This window comes from Drosophila yakuba, chromosome 3R, assembly GCF_016746365.2.
Source record: "Drosophila yakuba strain Tai18E2 chromosome 3R, Prin_Dyak_Tai18E2_2.1, whole genome shotgun sequence".
In the NCBI taxonomy this organism is placed as follows: domain Eukaryota; kingdom Metazoa; phylum Arthropoda; class Insecta; order Diptera; family Drosophilidae; genus Drosophila; species Drosophila yakuba.
Window position 1 is genome coordinate 27,482,505 of NC_052530.2, and position 18,252 is coordinate 27,500,756.

Sequence of the window (18,252 nt, forward strand, 5' to 3'; positions counted from 1 at the left end):
CGAATCGATAGTTCGGCGATGCAGCCCTGGCATGCTGCTATTCTGTACTAAATGCTGGAAAATACTGCAGCTTAAATATTATATTATTTAACTTATATATTTAACTATATTCGAATAGGATTTAATCTTACTTTAAGCTTATATGCTTTGTATGCCCTTTAATTCTTAATATTCCACAAATGTACATTTTATTCGGACAGCCGTTAAATTAGTGTTGCTAATATCGCTTTTGTCTGCGCAACGCCGTTCGTGCAAACAGACGGCTTCGGAAGCGTTAAGAATCCTGTCAGTGTATTGGTTAATGTGCGTGTGGTGTCAGTGTATGTGGTTCTTTAAGTAAAAAATATATCGGAGTTTATAAAAACTTTTAAGCAACAAACTCTGCCTGCCTTGTGTTTTTATATCATTTATTTTAAAAGGGGTAATATAGCCAAGGGCCAGCCAACCGAATCGGCGTCGCAATACTAAGCCATTTCCTATTTGCAGGCAAAAAGTGCAGCAAATGTCAGGCGTGGATCAGGTAATTGTATTTTGCATACACACATATGTACATATGCTCGATTCGATTTATGTCGGGATTTCGCAGGAAGTTTTTCCATTGTACATAAATCAATGATTGTTCGCGGATATAAAGGATGCCTGGTAAACAAAACCGATAATTGCATTAACCTGCGGTGTGTTTCTGTTTCGATTGCAGATGAAAATACCAGGAAACACAGGTATATAACCTACCACCACAGACAGAGCGTTTTCCTATAGACAGGAACTACTCGACGGCCGAGTTTCGATCGTATTTCTTGCTTAATGTGCGGTTTTAATGCGATTTTCTCTGTTTACCATGCCCCATAATGCAGCTAAATCGGTCGAGGAGCGCAACATACCATGGAGTCAGCAAGTCGATGAGGCCTCTTACGAAAATCTATCCTCTCCCACTCACGATGAAGTCTCTGGTGAGTTCTTCGACTATAGTATATATGGATTCCGTCTAACCATCTCCTTTGATTCGAAATCCCCAACCCTCCATCTCCCACCTCCCACCTCCATATCTCACCCACAAAGGCAACGACAACTCCATGCAATTCCAATATCCGCCGTTCAACTTCAAGGAGAATTGCAACACTCCATGGAATAATATGAACAAGGGCCGAAAGGCGAACGCCAACCATGGTATGTATAGCAGTTTTCATCCAGCACTTGACTTGCACTCGGCTAGCCAGCAATCGTTCTCACTAACTGGTTTTTCGACTCGGCGAATATGCATAAGTCGGTGCACCGGGAAGTCGGGATTAGGCCGATTAGCTTCCGATTGGATTCCCTTGGGCCTTGTGGCCAATAATCTCGTTTAACTATCACAGTTTGCCAGATCAGGATAAGTAGCTTTGTACCATCGAAATTCTGATTTGCAAAGGACTCCAAATATTTCTTACATAATATAATTTATTTTTGAAACAATACCTATAACAAGAATTTAACACTATTTACTATTAGCAAAGTTACTGCACACCAGAATCTAAGGGAAATTTGTTTTAGAATCAAATTCATATAAGTTATATTAGAATCAACACTACCTTTGCCTTTAGGATGTCCTCGGCCCAATCCTCGGCAGCCATATTCCTAATAGCCGTGGTCAGGACCTTCTGGAGGTTTTCGGATTGCTTCTTGAAGATGTAGATTATTTCGTGAGTGGTTGCGTTCGGCTGCTTGGCGCACCAGCACTCCATGTTGGTGACCAGACCCAGCGAGGCGTACGGAATGCCTGCCTCCTTGGCCAAAGTGGCCTCGGGACACAGGGTCATGCTCAGCAGATCGGCGCCCCACTTGCGGAACATGTTGTTCTCGGCGACGGTGGAGTAACGCGGTCCTTCGAGTGTGAGGACGGTGCCGCTGGATTTTGTGGGGAACTGCAGTTCTGCGGCGGCATTCAGGAGGTGCTGCCTGGTGCGTTCGCAAAAGGTGGGATTCATGGGCACGTGACAGACGCCCAAGGGACTACCCACAGCGCCGTCATAGAAGGTCTGAGCTCGCCGCGACGTATAATCTATCACATCGTTGGGCACCACCAAGTGTCCCGGCTGGATGGTGTCCCTCAGAGAACTGAACGTGTTCGTTACCAGGATGTGGGTGCAGCCCATCTTGCGCATGGCCCACACATTCGCCCTGTAGTTAATGTTGCTCGGCATGATATCGTGGTTTCGGCCATTTCGCGACAGCAGACACACATTGACGCCTTCTATCTGGCCATCGATGAGCACATCGGATGGTTTTCCAAACGGCGTGCATACTGCATACTCCATGCGCTCCGCCAAATAGATGGGCTTGTCCAGATTGGCTTCGCCTATTATGCCAATTTTGATGGGGATGGTGTCCTTCTCAAGATCGCTCTGCACTTCTAAATCCGCCTCCATTGGATATGTAAATTTGGATAATTTTCGTAAAATCTGTTTGCCCAAAAGTAAAACAAAATCGAAATGTAATTCAAGTTGCTGGGCCTCCTTAAATCTGTGGAAATGCAATTAAAGCCACAAATAACGCAAGTTTCTTTGGAAGTTTCAAGAAATCACTAACTTTAAGATGTGAGGATGTGGCGTATGTTTATAAATAATGTAATATTTGTATAAAAAGGGATTCTAATACGTAGTCTTCCACAATATTTCTAGATTCATATAAAAGACATGGACATAGTATTCCCAATAACACACGACGCAACGAGCACCAAGTAAATCCTTGGAATTCCAGGAAGCCAGCAGCACAGGTACTTAACAATAAATCTAAATAATGCATTCGAAAGATATTTACTTATCCTACATTTTCAGTCGATTCGAAATGAAAACGATCAGCCGTCTACAAAGCTGGACAACAGAACAAGCGATGAAGCACAAAATCAAGAAGTTGTCGCCGCTCCCAAGAAGACAACCTGGGCCTCAATTGCCTCTCAGCCAGCCAAACTAACATCCAGAGTGAGTATCTGACTCCCTTCCATCCACCATCAAGCAAACGCACTCATATCCTTGTTACTTTCGTAGGCAGCGTCCACCACTTCCAACAGCAAGAAGAAGGGTCCTGGCATGCCACCACCGCCAATGGTTCCGGGAAAGCACAATTTAGATGTTAACGTATGGGATTTGCCGAACAATAAACCCCCTCCTGTACCATCTCCACCCTCGCCGATCGACTTGGGCTATTCTGACTTGAGCTCTGACTTTTCCATATCGAGCAACACAGCACCGCCGTTGGGCGCACGGGCCGAGAAGGTGCACAAGGACACGGAGAACTTCCTGAAGTACGAGCACAAGGGCTTGGGAAATAACAATAATTTCAGCAGAGCCAAGGTTTCGCCCACGGGTCCAGTTCGCAGGAATCTGGGACCCCAGCAGCCTGTCCACCATGCCGCCCCACGTCCAGCTACCAATGCCGGTCCATTTGGGCCACCGAACGCCAGACGACACGACGGCGGGCCGCATCCAAACCGCAACTCAGAGCGATCGGGCAACTATTCCAGTTTCCGCAGCAGCGAGTTTGAGAATGCTTCTAAGTTTGAGTACCGGGACGAGAACCAATCACGACCGGTGGAAGCCACATCTACAACCGAGGAGGTGCCTGTCGATCCCCAACTCCTGTTGGACGAATTAAAAGACAAAAACAATTACAACCCGAAAGTGTTGGACTTGAAAAAAGCCGGTTCAGCCAGGTGAATTTACTATATAAGTATATATTTGTGGTATTCATATGCTGATTCGTACTTTTCTCTCTCAGATTCTTTGTCATCAAATCGTATTCCGAAGATGACATCCACCGCAGTATAAAGTATGAGATTTGGTGCTCAACCGATCACGGCAACAAGAGATTGGACGATGCATTCAAGGAGCGACACCACGAGGGCGGCAACATCATGCTATTCTTCTCGGTGAATGGATCTGGCCATTTCTGCGGCATGGCACAAATGATGACGGCGGTCGACTACAACTCAACGTCGAGCGTTTGGTCGCAGGACAAGTGGAGGGGCAAGTTCAAGGTGAAGTGGATATATGTTAAAGATGTGCCTAACCCAACACTGCGCCACATTCGACTGGAGAACAATGACAATAAGTCGGTGACGAACTCAAGGGACACCCAGGAAGTACCTAACGACAAAGGCATCGAGGTGCTCCAGATCTTGCACTCGTACAACCATTTAACGTCCATATTCGATGACTTCTTCCACTACGAAAAGAAGCAGGAGGAAGAGGTCTCCTCGAAGCGTCCGCCAATGCATGTTCCCGATGGAAACAACCAAGCGCCGGCCCCGCTTGCCCGCAGCTTCAACCGCCAGGCGGACGACAAGGACAGGGATCGCGATGGGCGCGGTGGCATGTCACAAAAGCACTTTAACTCTGGAGGAGGAGCCGGTTTCCGTAATCCAGGGCACAGGGGCGGCGCCGAACGTGGCGGATCACACAACAATTACAGCGAGTATCGTCGAGGCTTCGACATTCAGAAATCAAGCAGCGACTATCAGTTCAAGGACCGTGATGGCCCGGACTTTGACAGAGAAAATGACTTTGGCTCCCACTACGGGTCCAATAATCGAAAAAATGAATATCAACAGAATAATACGAACAAGGCCAGGTTAAAAACCCGTGATCGTGATTTTAGTACTGAACAAATGAAAATCGGCGTGCGCTTTAAGGTGAGTTTCTTCGCAACTTTAGAACTGCAAATAACTAATAATTTGAATCGATTTTTATTGCAGGACACGGACAAGGATAAAATGCGAAGCAATGAATATTCATAAATTTACTGATGCTGCGGTAGAATTCTTTTTTAAATGATATTGAATGGACTCCCACAATCCGTTGAATTGCTTAGAGACGTTAAATTATAATTTTTAGATTTTTTAACCATTGCGTGTACAAGATAAAATCCCGATTCATGGAGAGCATATAAAACCAACATGTGGGAACTAGGATTAACGATTAAAATATGATAACATTTTTACGTAATTATTTATTACAATATTTATATAAATCTATTGACGCTCACATTGAACAGTTCATAAAAAATTAATGATCGATTTTGCCGATATATACAACATTTATAAACACCAAGGAGTCTGCTTCAGCCATTCCTTGTAGTTGCACTGTAACAATTTATACAACTTATTTGAATCTAAAGTGTACACGACTTATGTATGTATAATATAATTAAAGTAACCAATCCATCAATTACTCATTGACTAATCTACCAACATCTCTCGATATAAATGCGCTATTTGTAAGAGATTGATCAAAAATTTTCCTTTCCAACAAGCTTAAAATAGTATTTTCTAAATAATACCTACACGTAAAAGCAATATGGGCCGAATATTATTACTTTCACAGCGCTATCCAATAATTATTCGTTAGTGGAAGACTGAAACAGTATAATAAATGAAGTCATGTACGTAACAAAATTAAACCCAACAAAACATGCGAACATAAAGCGAACTCATACTCAAACAGCAACGCATTTTCTGATTAAAAACTATTATTATTAGTTTAAAATTTAAAAAATAGGATGCTAAATGAAAGGAAGGAACCAATGGAGTACAGAGGATCTTGGTTTTATGACATGTGGCAACGCAAAGTGGTAAGTAAAGTTTAAATTGGAAATTAGCGAGTTTTTCATGTTCAAATCTACCCATATATTACTATTTTTCCTGGCTAATGTTTAATTTTGTGGCAAAGGTACAAGTGCAGGTAAATTCTCTCAATTGTATTGTAAAATCAAGCATTCTGGTCACTAAAAATCAATTCTGTAACCAATGCGCAAAAATATTTGGAATTCAAATCTGGCGCCAAAAGAATGCGAGTGCCAGCCGTCCAAAGAGCATTGTGCGCGGTCTGGTCACACTGAAGCGCCCCAGCAACGGGTCACACTGCTGATCTAGAGATTTTTCGAGGCGTAATTTACACTCTACACATTTGACAAACTTCCAACAAAGGGATAAATGCAACAGCAAAAGCATCGTTTGAAATATGAGTCGAAAGGGAACGCGAGAACAAAATGATATATCGCTGATAATTGGGACGCTGCCGAAACGTCTGCAGAATAAAATCGCTGCCAGCTGCAGCCACGCAGCAGCAGCAGCAGCAACAACAGCACCAACAACAAAAGCGTTTGCGACGGAGACGGAAAACGCAGAGAATGCGGAGCCAGTGGCAACGATAGCGAATGCTTCAAGGCCAGGTGAGTGTTTGCATGACGCATCACTGTAGACACGTCCATGTCATCTCCCGATTTCGCCACAGTCGCCATCCTGAGCAATGCGGCCGCAGGAAAGGGTAAAACCGATGCCCAGGTCAAACAACCCGTTTTGGATACCAGCGGGAAAGTGGCGCGAGAAGTCGGGATTCCGGGCATACTGCGCGTGGCCACCTCGGTGGCGGGAGAGGGTAACAGGAATGGACAGGGTCAGGGTAAGTGCGGACACAGTGCTCGGCGCAGGGGTCGCAACTCGCATTTTGGCAAGGACAAGGAGCACGCTCCGCAGTCGCCAGTGACGCGGACTCGTTTGACCACCGAGCATCCGGATTGGTTTGAGCCGTTGTTGAGCCTGCCCCATGCCAAGAACATAGTCCATCTGTACGATCAGCTCATGGTCCTCAATCAGCGGAATCTTGTACTGATAGTAAGTATATATAGCTGACCTCCAAAAGAACCAACATTAAACAAACGTAAAATCTCCCCAGAACTGGAAGAACTTCTGCTACATTCATGGCCAGCTGCAGGACGCTTTCAAGCAACTTTGTTTAGAGCAATTGAAATTCGTGTGCGAGCACAAGGTTGATGTCTTCTTTTGGAAACTGCTCTTCTACAATGTGCGGGATTACCTGAAGCGTCAGCAAACGGACCAGGCGCACACCCATACGCTCCTGTTGATTGAGCAGGCCACCAAGTTCTACCGCATGCTCTACGACAAGCTGATGGCCAAGTGCGTGGCATCGTCGCGTTGCGAGAGCGCTCTTAAAGTGGTGGCGCAGAGGCTGCTCATCTGTCTAGGCGATCTGTCGCGCTACCGGGTTAACCATGTCAAGGCAACGGATTACCTGGAGGCGGCCAGGTACTATCAGCGGGCGCAGGAGCTGGTACCTGGCAATGGGGCACCTTACAACCAGCTGGCGGTCATTTCCATTTATCATGTAAGTCAATACAGACACAGTATTTTTGATTATGGTTCTAAACTTCACATTTTCCCTTCAGCACAAGCGCTTCGATGCCGTTTATTACTATGTGCGCAGCTTGTTGACTTCGAACTCCATTCAGACTGCCAAGGAAAGCCTGTTGGATCTGTTCGATGAGATTCGGCGCAAGTACGAGGAGACCGAGATGAAGCAATCTCCCATGCACTATGCAGCTGCATCAAAGAATCAAAAGTCGAAGCAGATGCGCAAGGAGGTATGGATCTACCCGGACGGCATCAGACGCCTACATCGCACCGATGACAAGGGAAACAAAGCAAAGGGCAACAAGGCCACCATGGCGGAGGTCAATCGTTACGAGGAGATGGCGCCGGAGGAGCTTCTGCCCCGTATTATGTCCCTTTATCTGTACTTGATAGGAAAACTCTACACAGGGACAGAGTGAGTACATTTTACTTTCATCTTAAAGTGAAAGTTGAATAGCGGTATTTTCGATTACAGTGTGGACTCGTTATATCCGCTGCTAAGGAAACTGCAAATCCAAATAGGCGTCGCACTGAAGCACGACAACCTGTTGTCACGCTCCAAACTGCTGAAAATAGTGGCACTCAACTTGTTCGTCGTCGAGCACAACAAACGGAAAAGTATGAATGATAAGGCACAATCGTGGTAAAACTTAATGCTTTCTATTATTCAATAGCGTCACGCCGCGAGATGCGTTATCACAGCTTCAATTTTGCCAACTCATTCTTTGGGCTCATGGTGAAGAAAACAAACCAGCTGCTGGCTGGTTTTGTGGAAGACTCTACAAACATCCAGTGTCTTCCAGAAGAAGAGTAAGCTGAATATAAGCGTGCTGATTTTATCTTTGCTAATTTATGTGCTATTTCAGTTTTACGACTGTAAACACATATCTTCTGTACGTAAATGTTTATGTACATTGGTTGGGCATCAATTTGGACGTGTGGGAACCTGTCAGATCGGAAGAGTATGTATCATTATTACTACTACTTTATAATTTGTTGGAACCACTTTTCATTAACTCTTATATTTCAGACACTCTTTCATCGATTGCTGGGCTGAGCTAAACACCCTTTTTGACTACATTGAATGCTTGACGGGAAAGCACAAACTGGAGAAAAAAGAAATACTGTTGGATGAGGATGTTGCCCTCAGCGGTTTCAATCCGTTGGGCCGTGAAACGTTGAGCAAGGATTGCCTCAAACGAGGAGCCGAGCGTCTTCAGTTTTTCGAACGTGTTCGTAGGATTGGTCAGTTCCAAGCATACTACGTTGAGCATCAAGAGGCTCTCCAGCAGCCGTTGGAATCGAGCTTCATTATTGAGCATTTAAACGCAGCGATGAAGAACGCATTGGAAAGCTTTGATGCCGAAAGTTGTGGTCTTACGGCGAACGTTTCGAAGATTCACAGTCCGGCCGTTGAGGAATTGTTGTGTCGTTCAACTGATAGCGATGTTTCCGAGCTGTGCAAGTTGAAGAAGGAACTCGAGGCCAAGGCTAGGGTTAAGCAGATATGCACCAGCAAGCTGGAGGATATTCTCAAGTTCGTGGACACGAAAATATACATCGAGGTGCGACCGCGTTACCTTCTACCGGATACCAACTGCTTTATTGACTGCCTTGAAGACTTTGAGAAGCTGTCCACAGAGTTTAAACGCTATACTCTCATTATACCGCTGACTGTGGTTAAGGAACTGGATGGTCTCTCCAAGGGCGTTAAGTTGGACTCTTACCGCAGCTCGAAGCAGACGCAGCGCATCCACCACTTTGACGAGGTGTCGTCGCGGGCCAAAAAGTCGTTAGAGTTTATCAAGTCGGCCAAAAGCAATGTGAAGTAAGCTATTGTTGATTTAGTTTCGCGCGTCAGCTAATAGTTCCTTTATTACTGAATTCTGATAATGGGTTTATTAGCGATTAGCTAATTTTATAATTCTGTCTAGGTCATTGATTTCTATTGTGATGGAAAAATCGTTTCCTGATAATGTATTGAAATTGTATTTCTGCATCAGTAGTCATAGTTGTTCGGGATGTTTTTTCTGCAGATCAATAATTCCCTTTCTATTTATTTTTCAGGTGTGCTACCACGAAGGGCTCGTTTGTCAATGCTTCGGTGTTTGCTCTAGTTGAGGAGGAGTATCTCTCCAATGACGACAAGATTTTGGCAACGGCAATGGCTGTCTCGAAAACTGCGAAATCCGAACAATGCACAGGTGAGCTGGCCTAAAGTTTCCTTCTTAACAGGTTTTCTAACTAAAAATCGTTCACAGATGGCAAATGTTTCATTCAAACGGAATTGGTGCTCATTACCACCGATCGAAATTTGCGTGTGAAGGCTCTTTCGCGCAACTTGGCTGTCAGCGCGTTGGATGAGTTCCTGCAGTGGGCCAAGGACTGCCGCGAATCAACCTGAAAGCCGACTTGCGCTGCGATTGGACCGGCTAACAATTGGAATGGACTTGCACATCGCACAGTGGTGGTGCGGAGCGAGCTCGAGCTATTATATTACCTACATTATACATAAATGACTATGTAAGTCGGGGTCGGCAGGATGCAGACACATACGCTGACTGCGGATACGTACACGACGTGGATTCCTGAGGACTGGTCACGGGTACACAGGCGCGGATGTTGTGGTGTTTCCCCGGGTTGATGCTTTGATGAAGCACATCTCGTTGGTTTCCAATCATCTAATTTGTTTTTTCTCACTTCTTCAAATTTATATTTTGTGACTTTCGGAATTAAATCATTTTGGATTGTTGTTCAATCGCATGGCTTATTAATTTTGCCTTAAGGGGTGGGAAATAAGAACAAGGCATTTTATTAGCACTGGTTCAAGGTCAGTTTATTTGTTGTACATTTGTTTTAAAGAAGTTAAAAGCCTTTTAGATAGGGAAAAAAGGTTTTGTTATTCCAGAGACACCACGCTTTCATATTAATTATTGCATTATTGTTTAGTTTATTTGAAACTAGGTAAACGGTGTACATTACATATAGATTGTGTTGCTTTGCACTTGGTATCCTAAATATGCTCTCTTTGATGTAGAAATATAAAATCTATGCAGTATATGCAAATCTAACAATCACATTCGATTAAAATCTAACATTACAAGCGACAGATAAAACAGACATCAACAACAACAACAACTACAGCTTGTTGATCATTCATCATTGGGCATCGGCGTCGACACGGGCATTAAATGCCCGACACGCATCGGTTCTCTAGTGATTTTTCAAATCGAATATTTCACGCAGCAAGGGCTCCACCTGGGATGGGTTAACATTCAAATAGACATTAATTATGAACTTGTTCAGACGCTCCACATCTGAAATCTTTTGGATTAGCTTGATAAACGCGTTTCTCGCCTCACAGCCAGAGTAAACACTCTCCAGATATCTTCGCAGAAGATAATAGTAGGAATTCTATGGGGTGCAAGAAAGTTAGCTCTGTAAACTAGAGGTATAATGAGCTCACCCACCTGTTCCAATCTAATCACGTCTTTGTGTATCACACGCGATCGAGCCGAGGTAAAAAGGACAATGGCGCACATAATCAGGATTATGTTCTCGTCCATGCGCCACTTCTCGTCAAACGTTGTGATGAACTTCTGGTGCTCCTCGTAGATATTGCCTTCGGCGAACTTGAGCAGGTCAGTGCGTATGTTGCCCATGTTCTCTTTGGTATGGGGTACCTGCGAAGCACATTATCATATCAGTCTTATAAATTATGTAGTTATTTAAATAATGGTACCTTCCAGGCGGCGCGATCGTCGTCGTAAATCATGACGGAGCGCATTATCATCATTTCTGTGCAGCCACCTTTGAGTAGGGCCACCTGGTCCTCCTGGCACATGTCACGGAATGCTGTAATCTTCTTGGCCATTTTGATAAGCCGCTTGATGGCCACCGCCGTCAGATTGATCAGCTGCAGTAGCTTTGGGTTGTGGCGAGTATCGTCGGGCTGTGGTTGACAAAACAAACAAACAAAATGGAAAAGAACGCACAGGTGGCCATTATTATCGGCGTAATCGTAAAGGCTTCTCCCTGGAAGGTGACTCAATCGAATGGTGGAGCACTGCTTATCATAGCGTCCAACACCTGGCTGCTCCATATTTCGTCAAAAAAAATGGTATCGTTTTTCCTAATTAACAATACCGAAATGTGCTAATTGCGATGAGGCGAAACAGGCAAACACTCTAAGCGACAATAAACGCCCAAATCGACGGTTGGAGACTCATGAGCGCCTGCTGGCGCTCTTGATAATGGTTGATAATGTCACAATTGGCACGCCCAGAGGCTGATAAAGCCACTGTCTGCTCGTTCTTGGCAGAGCAGACGTTCTGATTGCGCGAAAACTAGGGTGGCTCGATCAATGGGACAACAGTTCGTGGAGTTGATGAATCATGATTGGATAATTCTAAGTAATTTCTCCTGGGCAACTAAAGGTCGAGCGAAATCTTCGTTTGAAAAGGTGTGTCTGGTTTGATCCGAGAAGCCATATTTTTTAACTACTCAGTAGAAATATAAAGTTTATATTGAATGGAAGTTTTTGTGGCTTAGGGTCTTAGTTTAAGGCCAATTTTTGTAATCAAATGTACATGTGGAAACACTTGCTCGCCAACTAGACCTTAACTAGACCCTGTCGCATGACTTTAACCCTCTGGGGTAAAATGGCTTATCGGGTTCGATCAGTATTCTTTGCGCCACCAAAGCTTCTTGGAATACAAAATCCGAGCCACCCCATTGAAAAGTGTGTTTACATTTGGTAGGTGAGCATGGCTGGGAACCCAGAAACGGGCTGGCGAAGATACGGCCTATAGGCAAACATCGAGAGACGGACTGAATCACCGAATGGCTAAGAACTGCCAGGTGCCGAATGTACATATATCGCCGTTCGTACACTCTGATTAGATAAGCCATGGTGTTGGAGCTATAAATGTAGGAAGACCGATAGGCTAATGCCGTGGGCTGTTGGTTGTTACCTTAATGCGATCATCGCCCATCATCAGGGCGCTGAGGTCCTCGTCCACGGGATCATAGAGAGCCTCGCTGGCCAGTCGCAGCTCCCGCAGTTTCATTTGCTCCGCCTCGTTCAGCTCGCGATCCAACTGCAGGGTGGAGGGTGCGCAGATGGGTTGCTGCAGGTGCGACTGATTGTTGTTTCCGGCCGCATTGCATCCACCGTACGTGGACATTTCCTCCTTGACGCGTGATGCCGGGTGCTGTATGCTATTGAAGGCCTGGTACTCAATGCGGATCACCTCGGATAGCACCGATTCGATTGAGTTAATGCTAAAGTCGCTGTCCAGACTGGGCTCGTCGTTGTAGTTGGTCTGCATGAAGGTCTTCAGATCGAAGTCCGGCGAGTTGGCTATGTAAGGCAAGGGGTGGCTACTCGATGTACTCGGCTGCTCCCCGACACCGGGCGAGTTGTACTGCAGATCTACGGCAGCGTCAGGTGGAGAAATTGGCGGGCTGTTGCCCAGCATGCTTTGTATGACAGTATCAGCTCGCTCCGCCGGCGCTGGAGGCTTCATCGCCGGCTCCTTGTCCAGCAATGGCTTGCGGTCTGCTGTCTGCTGGGCTGCGTTCGCTCCTCCGCCGCTTAGGATTCGGTTAAGGATGCGCAGTGCTTCGGCTGGGGTATTCATGAACTTGTTCATTATATCTATGGCATCCTCTGGCGAGTGCATCAAGTTCTGCATAAACTCCACCACGTCCGCCGGCGAGTCAACTATCTTTGAGATAATTTCAACGCCGTCCGTGGGCGAGCTCATGAATTTCGTAAATACTGCATATTTAAATAGACAACGATTGTAAAAATAAGTTTAAAACCACAAATTCTAAAACTCTAACCTGTCAGCGCGTTGAAGGGCGAGTTCATAAACTTTGAAATGATCTTGAGCGCATCGCCTGTAAAGATTCAAGTGGTTCACAGGTCAGCTGAGAAGGCCACACGACCAAATCCTCGAAGTACCCACCTGGATAGTCTATCAAATGCGACACCAGTCTCAAGGCGTCCTTTTGTGAGCTGATTACCTTCTCCATAACCGAAATAGCCTCCTTCTGGGTGCGCATCAGCCGGTTGATGGCCTGCGAGGCCCGATCCGGGTCGGATACGATCTGGTCGACGATCTTCTCTGCCGTCATCTGCAACGGATTGACCTGTGTGCCCGGGGAACTGGCCTGTCCACCGTTGGCACCGCTGTCCGCTGAGCCGCAGCTCTGCGAATCCTGTGACCCCGAGTAGTGATCCAGGTTGCTGCTGCTGCTGTCCGCCGGCGCTTTGTGGTCCGTCTCTTCGCCGCCATCGGCGTCGCACGCATCCGTTCCGTTCTCCATGAGGCGGCGCTTGGCCCGATTGGTCTCGATCTTGCGCCGCTTGATCAGCTTGTCCTCCTCGGACATAATGTTCTCGCTCTTCATCCCGATGTCCAGGCACTTGCGCAGGCGGCATTTCTGGCAGAAGCGTCGGGTGACCACGGTGATGTCGCAGTTCTGGTTGAAGGGGCAGGTGAACTGCTTCTTGGCCAGCGCGTTCCGTCGGAAGAATGCCTTGCAGCTCTCGCAGGTGACCGCATTGAAGTTGTAGCCCAGCGCCTTGTCTCCGCACACCGCGCAGTTCTTTGGCGGCGACATTTCGACGGAGGCAGCTTTCAATTAGGGGCCCTCTGATTGATTTTTTAATTGCCCCTCTCCCGGTGGTGCGGTGGAGCAGCTGCTGGCGGAGGAGGAGCAGGCGCTGGGTGGGTGGCTGGGTTGGTGGTGGTCGTGGTGGTGGTCGTGTGTTGTGGGGGCAGGAACTCCGCGTATCAGAACAACAGTCCGCGCGACAGCATAGCAGTTAGTACCCACGTCAAACGCACGAATTGCACGCAGATTCGGCAGCTCGCGTTATCACCACATATTTTAATGAATTACTGTCCGTCCGAGCGCTCCAGCCCAATCCCAATAACAACAATCTGCGCGCCCGGGCGAATGGCAAACGCAAATATGAGCTATTGTATGACAATCGTAGCACCATGCAGTGAGAACAGAGATCCATTGTAGCAAAATATGCAAATCTATTTAATATTTCATTAAACTCAATTCTCTAACGTATAACAGCTCTTCAAGTTTATTTAGTTTATCTCACAAAACTATATATCATGCAAAAGCAGCGAGTGAATTTTCTCAGTGCATAACTATCGACACCAATCGATAACACCATCGACATACAATCGAAGTTCACCGTCTGAGGAGATTTTTGCTAGAAATTAAATTAGAATTTAATCAAATAAAATGAATCGTGTAAAGACCACGCAGTCCAAGACAGGCGAAATCATCGCCTACAGCGAGAGCGCCATCCGGAACAACATATCCGCCGTGGAGTACTGCCGCACATCGATGGCCGCCATCTCCGGTTGTGCTGCGGGTAATTGCCTCCAATTGATGGTGCACCAACTTAGTTAATGCCCCAATTCGCAGGTATTCTGGGTCTGAGTGGCACGCTGGGATTCCTGTTCTACTTCCTGTCCGTGTTTGTGCTCTGGATTCTGGTGCTCGCGAAGTCGGGCACGCAGTGGCGCAAGTTCTTCATTAACCGCAGAAACCTGCTGACCAATCAGTTCATGGGCGGCCTTTGCACCTACGTGCTCTTCTGGACATTCTTGTATGGCATGGTGCACGTGTATTAGCGCATTTACAAATCAAACACATATATAGCGAAATAAACATAGGATCTTTGGTTTAACACAACCCATCAGGTTTGTACCGCCGATGCAGCCGCTGCCGTTCCGGAGCAGTCGCACCAAGGCGTTTTATTAACATCACAATCGAGCAAAATGTTGAGGATGGTCACCGGCACCTGGTCAATGAGCATCTCATGCACCTTGAGTATTTTGTACTTCACGTTGTTCAGGCCCGTGTTATGGTCCCGCTTGCGGGTCATCTCCTTCTGGTTGAAGCACTTCTGGGTGTCCCGCTTACGATGATAGCGGTTGTGAATATGGCTAAAAATGAATGACCATAATTATTACACACGTCGACTTGCTTTGCGGAGCACTGATCTCACCTGAATGTATCATTAGTGCCAGTCTTAATGTTCTGCGGCCGCGTCACCTGTAGTCCTGCATCCCGGATGCGCACAAAAAACTCGTCGTCCTCCAGTCCCCAGCCCCAGTACTGGTTGGACATGCCGTTCATCTGCTTAAAGTGCTCCCGTCGCACCAGCAAGATCCCACCGACGAAGTTGTCGTAGTGGTATTTGGGATGCAGCTTGGGCCCGGCGATGTGCAGTGGTCCCAAGCTGCTGGGATATTCATAGTGTAGATTGTCATTCAAGGGCAACAAGTCCACGTCGTGCATGGCAATGTAATCGTACACATCGCTGGCAAACTGGAAGCCCACGTTGATGAGGGAGGCACGGTTGAAGCGGAACCTGTCCACCTGGTTCAGCACAAAGATGTGGTGGGCCACGTCCTGTCGCTTCAAAAAGGCTGTCATGTGCGGCACGAACTGGAGGAGTTCCTCAAAACGGTCCCGAAACGGCACCAGCAGTGCCATCTTGTGCACAGACGCACCATGGTCATGAGGCTGTGGTTGCTTTACATCCGCTGGCTCTTTCTTTATCACGGTTACTCCTTCGCCCGCACCGCCAAGCTTGGCCAGTGGATTGGACAGCGGGCACACGCAGTCTATTAAAAGAGCGGTTCCGGGATCAGTATTTATAGCAAGGAGTTCATGTTTCGCATACCCACCTGATCCCAATGGCATGAAACTGAGCACCGCAATCCCGCCCAGGCAGAAGCACAGGCCGCAGACGAAGACCCAGTTTATGGTGGATATATTCACCATTTGGAGCCGCTTTTATACAGAAGTCCAGTGGCTTGAACGAATTCGGGCCATAGGCGGAATATGTTATAAACTTTTTAGCTGCCGGTTGGAAGTGTGACCGCTGCTGGACCGCTTAAAAATACCGCAACGTTGAGATATACTCGATTGCTCGATTGGAAAACATCGAATTTCCCGCTCAATAAGGTAAGCTGTAACGTATTTTTAAATTTTCAAAATAACCCTGTATAGTTGCTCAATGGTGCTTAAAAGTTCTTTGCAAACTGCATTGCGAGCAACCTATTATACTACTATATGCATTTGGGCTTTAACTTTTATTTATCAAACTGCCATAGAAAAACCTGCTCTTCCTAAGAACATTATATAAAAAATAACTATAAAACATATCCGAAACATATGCGAAACATTTAATTGAAAAACACTCCACCAAAATACATTTCAATAAAAAGCGTTGTATTTATTTATTAGATTACAAAGAATAGCTGCATATAAATTATGATAAGGTATGGAAACACAAGAGCTGTTCTTAAAAGACATATCAAATAAATAGGATCTAAATTAAAATTTATTTATTTATTTTTAAAATTAAATACTTAGGGCTACAACTATAGTTAGAGATTATATAAAACTAATTGATGTTCGTATTCATTCAGCGCGATTCAAACGCTTGTAGAATTCGGCGCATTGCTAAGGCTCAAGTGACTGAAAATCCGATCCTGGCTTTTCCTTCTATTCTACGACCAATAAAGTAATGACCAGCGCGGCAGCTGGTAGTTAAAAAAATAGTTTACAAAGATAGCTCCTCTCTACGAACTTCGGCGCGATTTTCAGTCAGTCGAGCAGTAGCGATGGCCGAGAGTGTGTTTCCGGTGCCGTAATCGGTTTCCGTTTCCGTTTCAGTTTCAGTTGATCTAAAAATTCTATGTAGACTACGGTTTGGCCACCTCATTTGCACCTGACACGGGTGCCTGTGCGCAGGTGCAGCGGGCGAAGTACAAATTCAATCCGTTAAAACTATGCAATTCGTGCGTTCGTTTGTAAAATTGCTATAAAAACTAGTTCGTTCGTTTCTCCACTCTACACGTATTCTGTATATAAAAGTATAAAAGCTTGGAATAGTTCATAGAAGATACAGTTTTTCAACTCAACTCAACTCAATTTGATTCAACTTGATACGATTCGATTCCAATCTGATTCGATCTACTCTAATCTAATCTGATCTGATGTAATGTGATAAGATCGAACGATCGATCGGGTTGTGCGCGTGTTACAGGCGGATTCCGTTGCTCTTGCAACAAAAGAAGACTAGAAGCAACAATTATACACAAAAATAATAATGTTTAAAATAAGGTGACTAAAATACTATAAAAGCGCATTGGAGAAGAGTGAGCCGCCGGCTGGGGGGCAAGTGTAGAAACCCAACTGGCGGCCGAATGCCGTGGCTTCGTAACGCCATTGATTGCGATCCGTATCCGGAATATCTTCGCTCTACCTATGTGTGGTGTGGTGTTGTGTGGTGTGGTGTGCTGAGAGTCTCCTGAAAGCGATTGTATGGCGGCGGGCACAATGAACGACCTTACAAGGCACGCGCTACGTCGGCTGCTGTGGTGGCTATATGTCCTGTCACTAGGGTCACAAGCCCAAAAATACTAGTACACATACAAATACAAATAAGTAATCGATTTAAGTGAGCGCGTCTAAATTAATTGCACCTATACTATGTATACAGTACAATATCACTGGTTGCTTCGTCACCGTAACCTAATCCGAAACAAGTGGGCGTAATCCAATTGATAGAGTGCGTATGTCGTATGTAACCCAAAATTAACACTATTGCATCTGGTTCTCTGTTACACTATTGCATTTGGCCTGGCTTGTCGCCTATTCTTTTCCGGACTTTCTGTTTCGGATTTCCGGTTTCAAGATTTCTGTTTCTATTTCTGTTCTTTATCTGGTTGCTGATTCCTGGCTCTATGATTGCTATTGCTATTGCTGCTAGTTGGCGAGTGGTGCTATCTGGGCTGGTTGGTTCGTCGGTTCGTGATTGTTGTCTGCAGTGCTTAAGAATTAGTTAAATTATATTTAGTGAGCATGGCTGGTGGTTCATCTCTTGCGTCCCGACGCCACGGCGGCCATCACCTGCTGCATGGTGGGTTCGGGAACGCACTGCTGGGGATCGCACTTCATCTTGCCGTCTCCACCGCAACTGAAATCGATATAAGATTCACGTTAGTTATGGGGATATA

General features: G+C 45.8%; 7 protein-coding genes across 9 annotated transcripts in view; 3 read left to right on the forward strand and 4 right to left on the reverse strand.

Annotated features, from left to right (window-relative positions):
* Positions 1-273: 273 nt before the first annotated feature.
* Positions 274-5,204, forward strand: LOC6538609 (YTH domain-containing family protein). Its single transcript, XM_002099095.4, has 10 exons — positions 274-421; positions 487-520; positions 698-719; positions 855-950; positions 1,060-1,167; positions 2,658-2,752; positions 2,814-2,957; positions 3,024-3,688; positions 3,754-4,666; positions 4,730-5,204. The coding sequence occupies exons 2-10, from the start codon at positions 503-505 to the stop codon at positions 4,769-4,771; spliced, it is 2,103 nt and encodes a 700-aa protein (XP_002099131.1). The 5' UTR covers positions 274-421; positions 487-502; the 3' UTR covers positions 4,772-5,204.
* On the reverse strand, positions 1,418-2,584 carry LOC6538610 (purine nucleoside phosphorylase). Its single transcript, XM_002099096.4, has 2 exons — positions 1,569-2,584; positions 1,418-1,510 (listed from the first exon to the last, which is right to left on the reverse strand). Exons 1-2 carry the CDS (start codon positions 2,403-2,405, stop codon positions 1,475-1,477), a joined length of 873 nt encoding a protein of 290 aa, XP_002099132.2. The 5' UTR covers positions 2,406-2,584; the 3' UTR covers positions 1,418-1,474.
* Positions 5,205-5,861: 657 nt separating the features above from the next.
* Positions 5,862-9,941, forward strand: LOC6538611 (telomerase-binding protein EST1A). The gene is made up of 10 exons (XM_002099097.3): positions 5,862-6,204; positions 6,267-6,646; positions 6,708-7,157; positions 7,219-7,598; positions 7,659-7,801; positions 7,858-7,993; positions 8,050-8,145; positions 8,214-9,011; positions 9,251-9,387; positions 9,445-9,941. The coding sequence occupies exons 1-10, from the start codon at positions 5,994-5,996 to the stop codon at positions 9,585-9,587; spliced, it is 2,874 nt and encodes a 957-aa protein (XP_002099133.1). The 5' UTR covers positions 5,862-5,993; the 3' UTR covers positions 9,588-9,941.
* Positions 9,942-9,992: 51 nt separating this feature from the next.
* LOC6538612 (nuclear hormone receptor HR96) lies at positions 9,993-14,138 on the reverse strand. Its single transcript, XM_002099098.4, has 6 exons — positions 13,156-14,138; positions 13,031-13,087; positions 12,157-12,965; positions 10,926-11,135; positions 10,654-10,866; positions 9,993-10,597 (listed from the first exon to the last, which is right to left on the reverse strand). The coding sequence occupies exons 1-6, from the start codon at positions 13,811-13,813 to the stop codon at positions 10,397-10,399; spliced, it is 2,148 nt and encodes a 715-aa protein (XP_002099134.1). The 5' UTR covers positions 13,814-14,138; the 3' UTR covers positions 9,993-10,396.
* Positions 14,139-14,368: 230 nt separating this feature from the next.
* On the forward strand, positions 14,369-14,911 carry LOC6538613 (ER membrane protein complex subunit 6). The gene is made up of 2 exons (XM_002099099.4): positions 14,369-14,588; positions 14,642-14,911. The coding sequence occupies exons 1-2, from the start codon at positions 14,456-14,458 to the stop codon at positions 14,848-14,850; spliced, it is 342 nt and encodes a 113-aa protein (XP_002099135.1). The 5' UTR covers positions 14,369-14,455; the 3' UTR covers positions 14,851-14,911.
* LOC6538614 (beta-1,4-galactosyltransferase 7) lies at positions 14,897-16,123 on the reverse strand. Its single transcript, XM_002099100.4, has 3 exons — positions 15,913-16,123; positions 15,228-15,849; positions 14,897-15,165 (listed from the first exon to the last, which is right to left on the reverse strand). Exons 1-3 carry the CDS (start codon positions 16,007-16,009, stop codon positions 14,916-14,918), a joined length of 969 nt encoding a protein of 322 aa, XP_002099136.1. The 5' UTR covers positions 16,010-16,123; the 3' UTR covers positions 14,897-14,915.
* Positions 16,124-16,438: 315 nt separating this feature from the next.
* Positions 16,439-18,252, reverse strand: part of LOC6538615 (titin homolog) — a 39,397-nt gene continuing 37,583 nt past the window's right edge. For all 3 annotated transcript variants that reach the window (XM_039375640.2, XM_039375641.1, XM_043207118.1), the window contains one exon: positions 16,439-18,212. In XM_039375640.2, the coding sequence (XP_039231574.1) occupies positions 18,110-18,212 (103 nt within the window). In that variant the 3' untranslated portion in view covers positions 16,439-18,109. The remainder of the gene's footprint in view (positions 18,213-18,252) is intronic.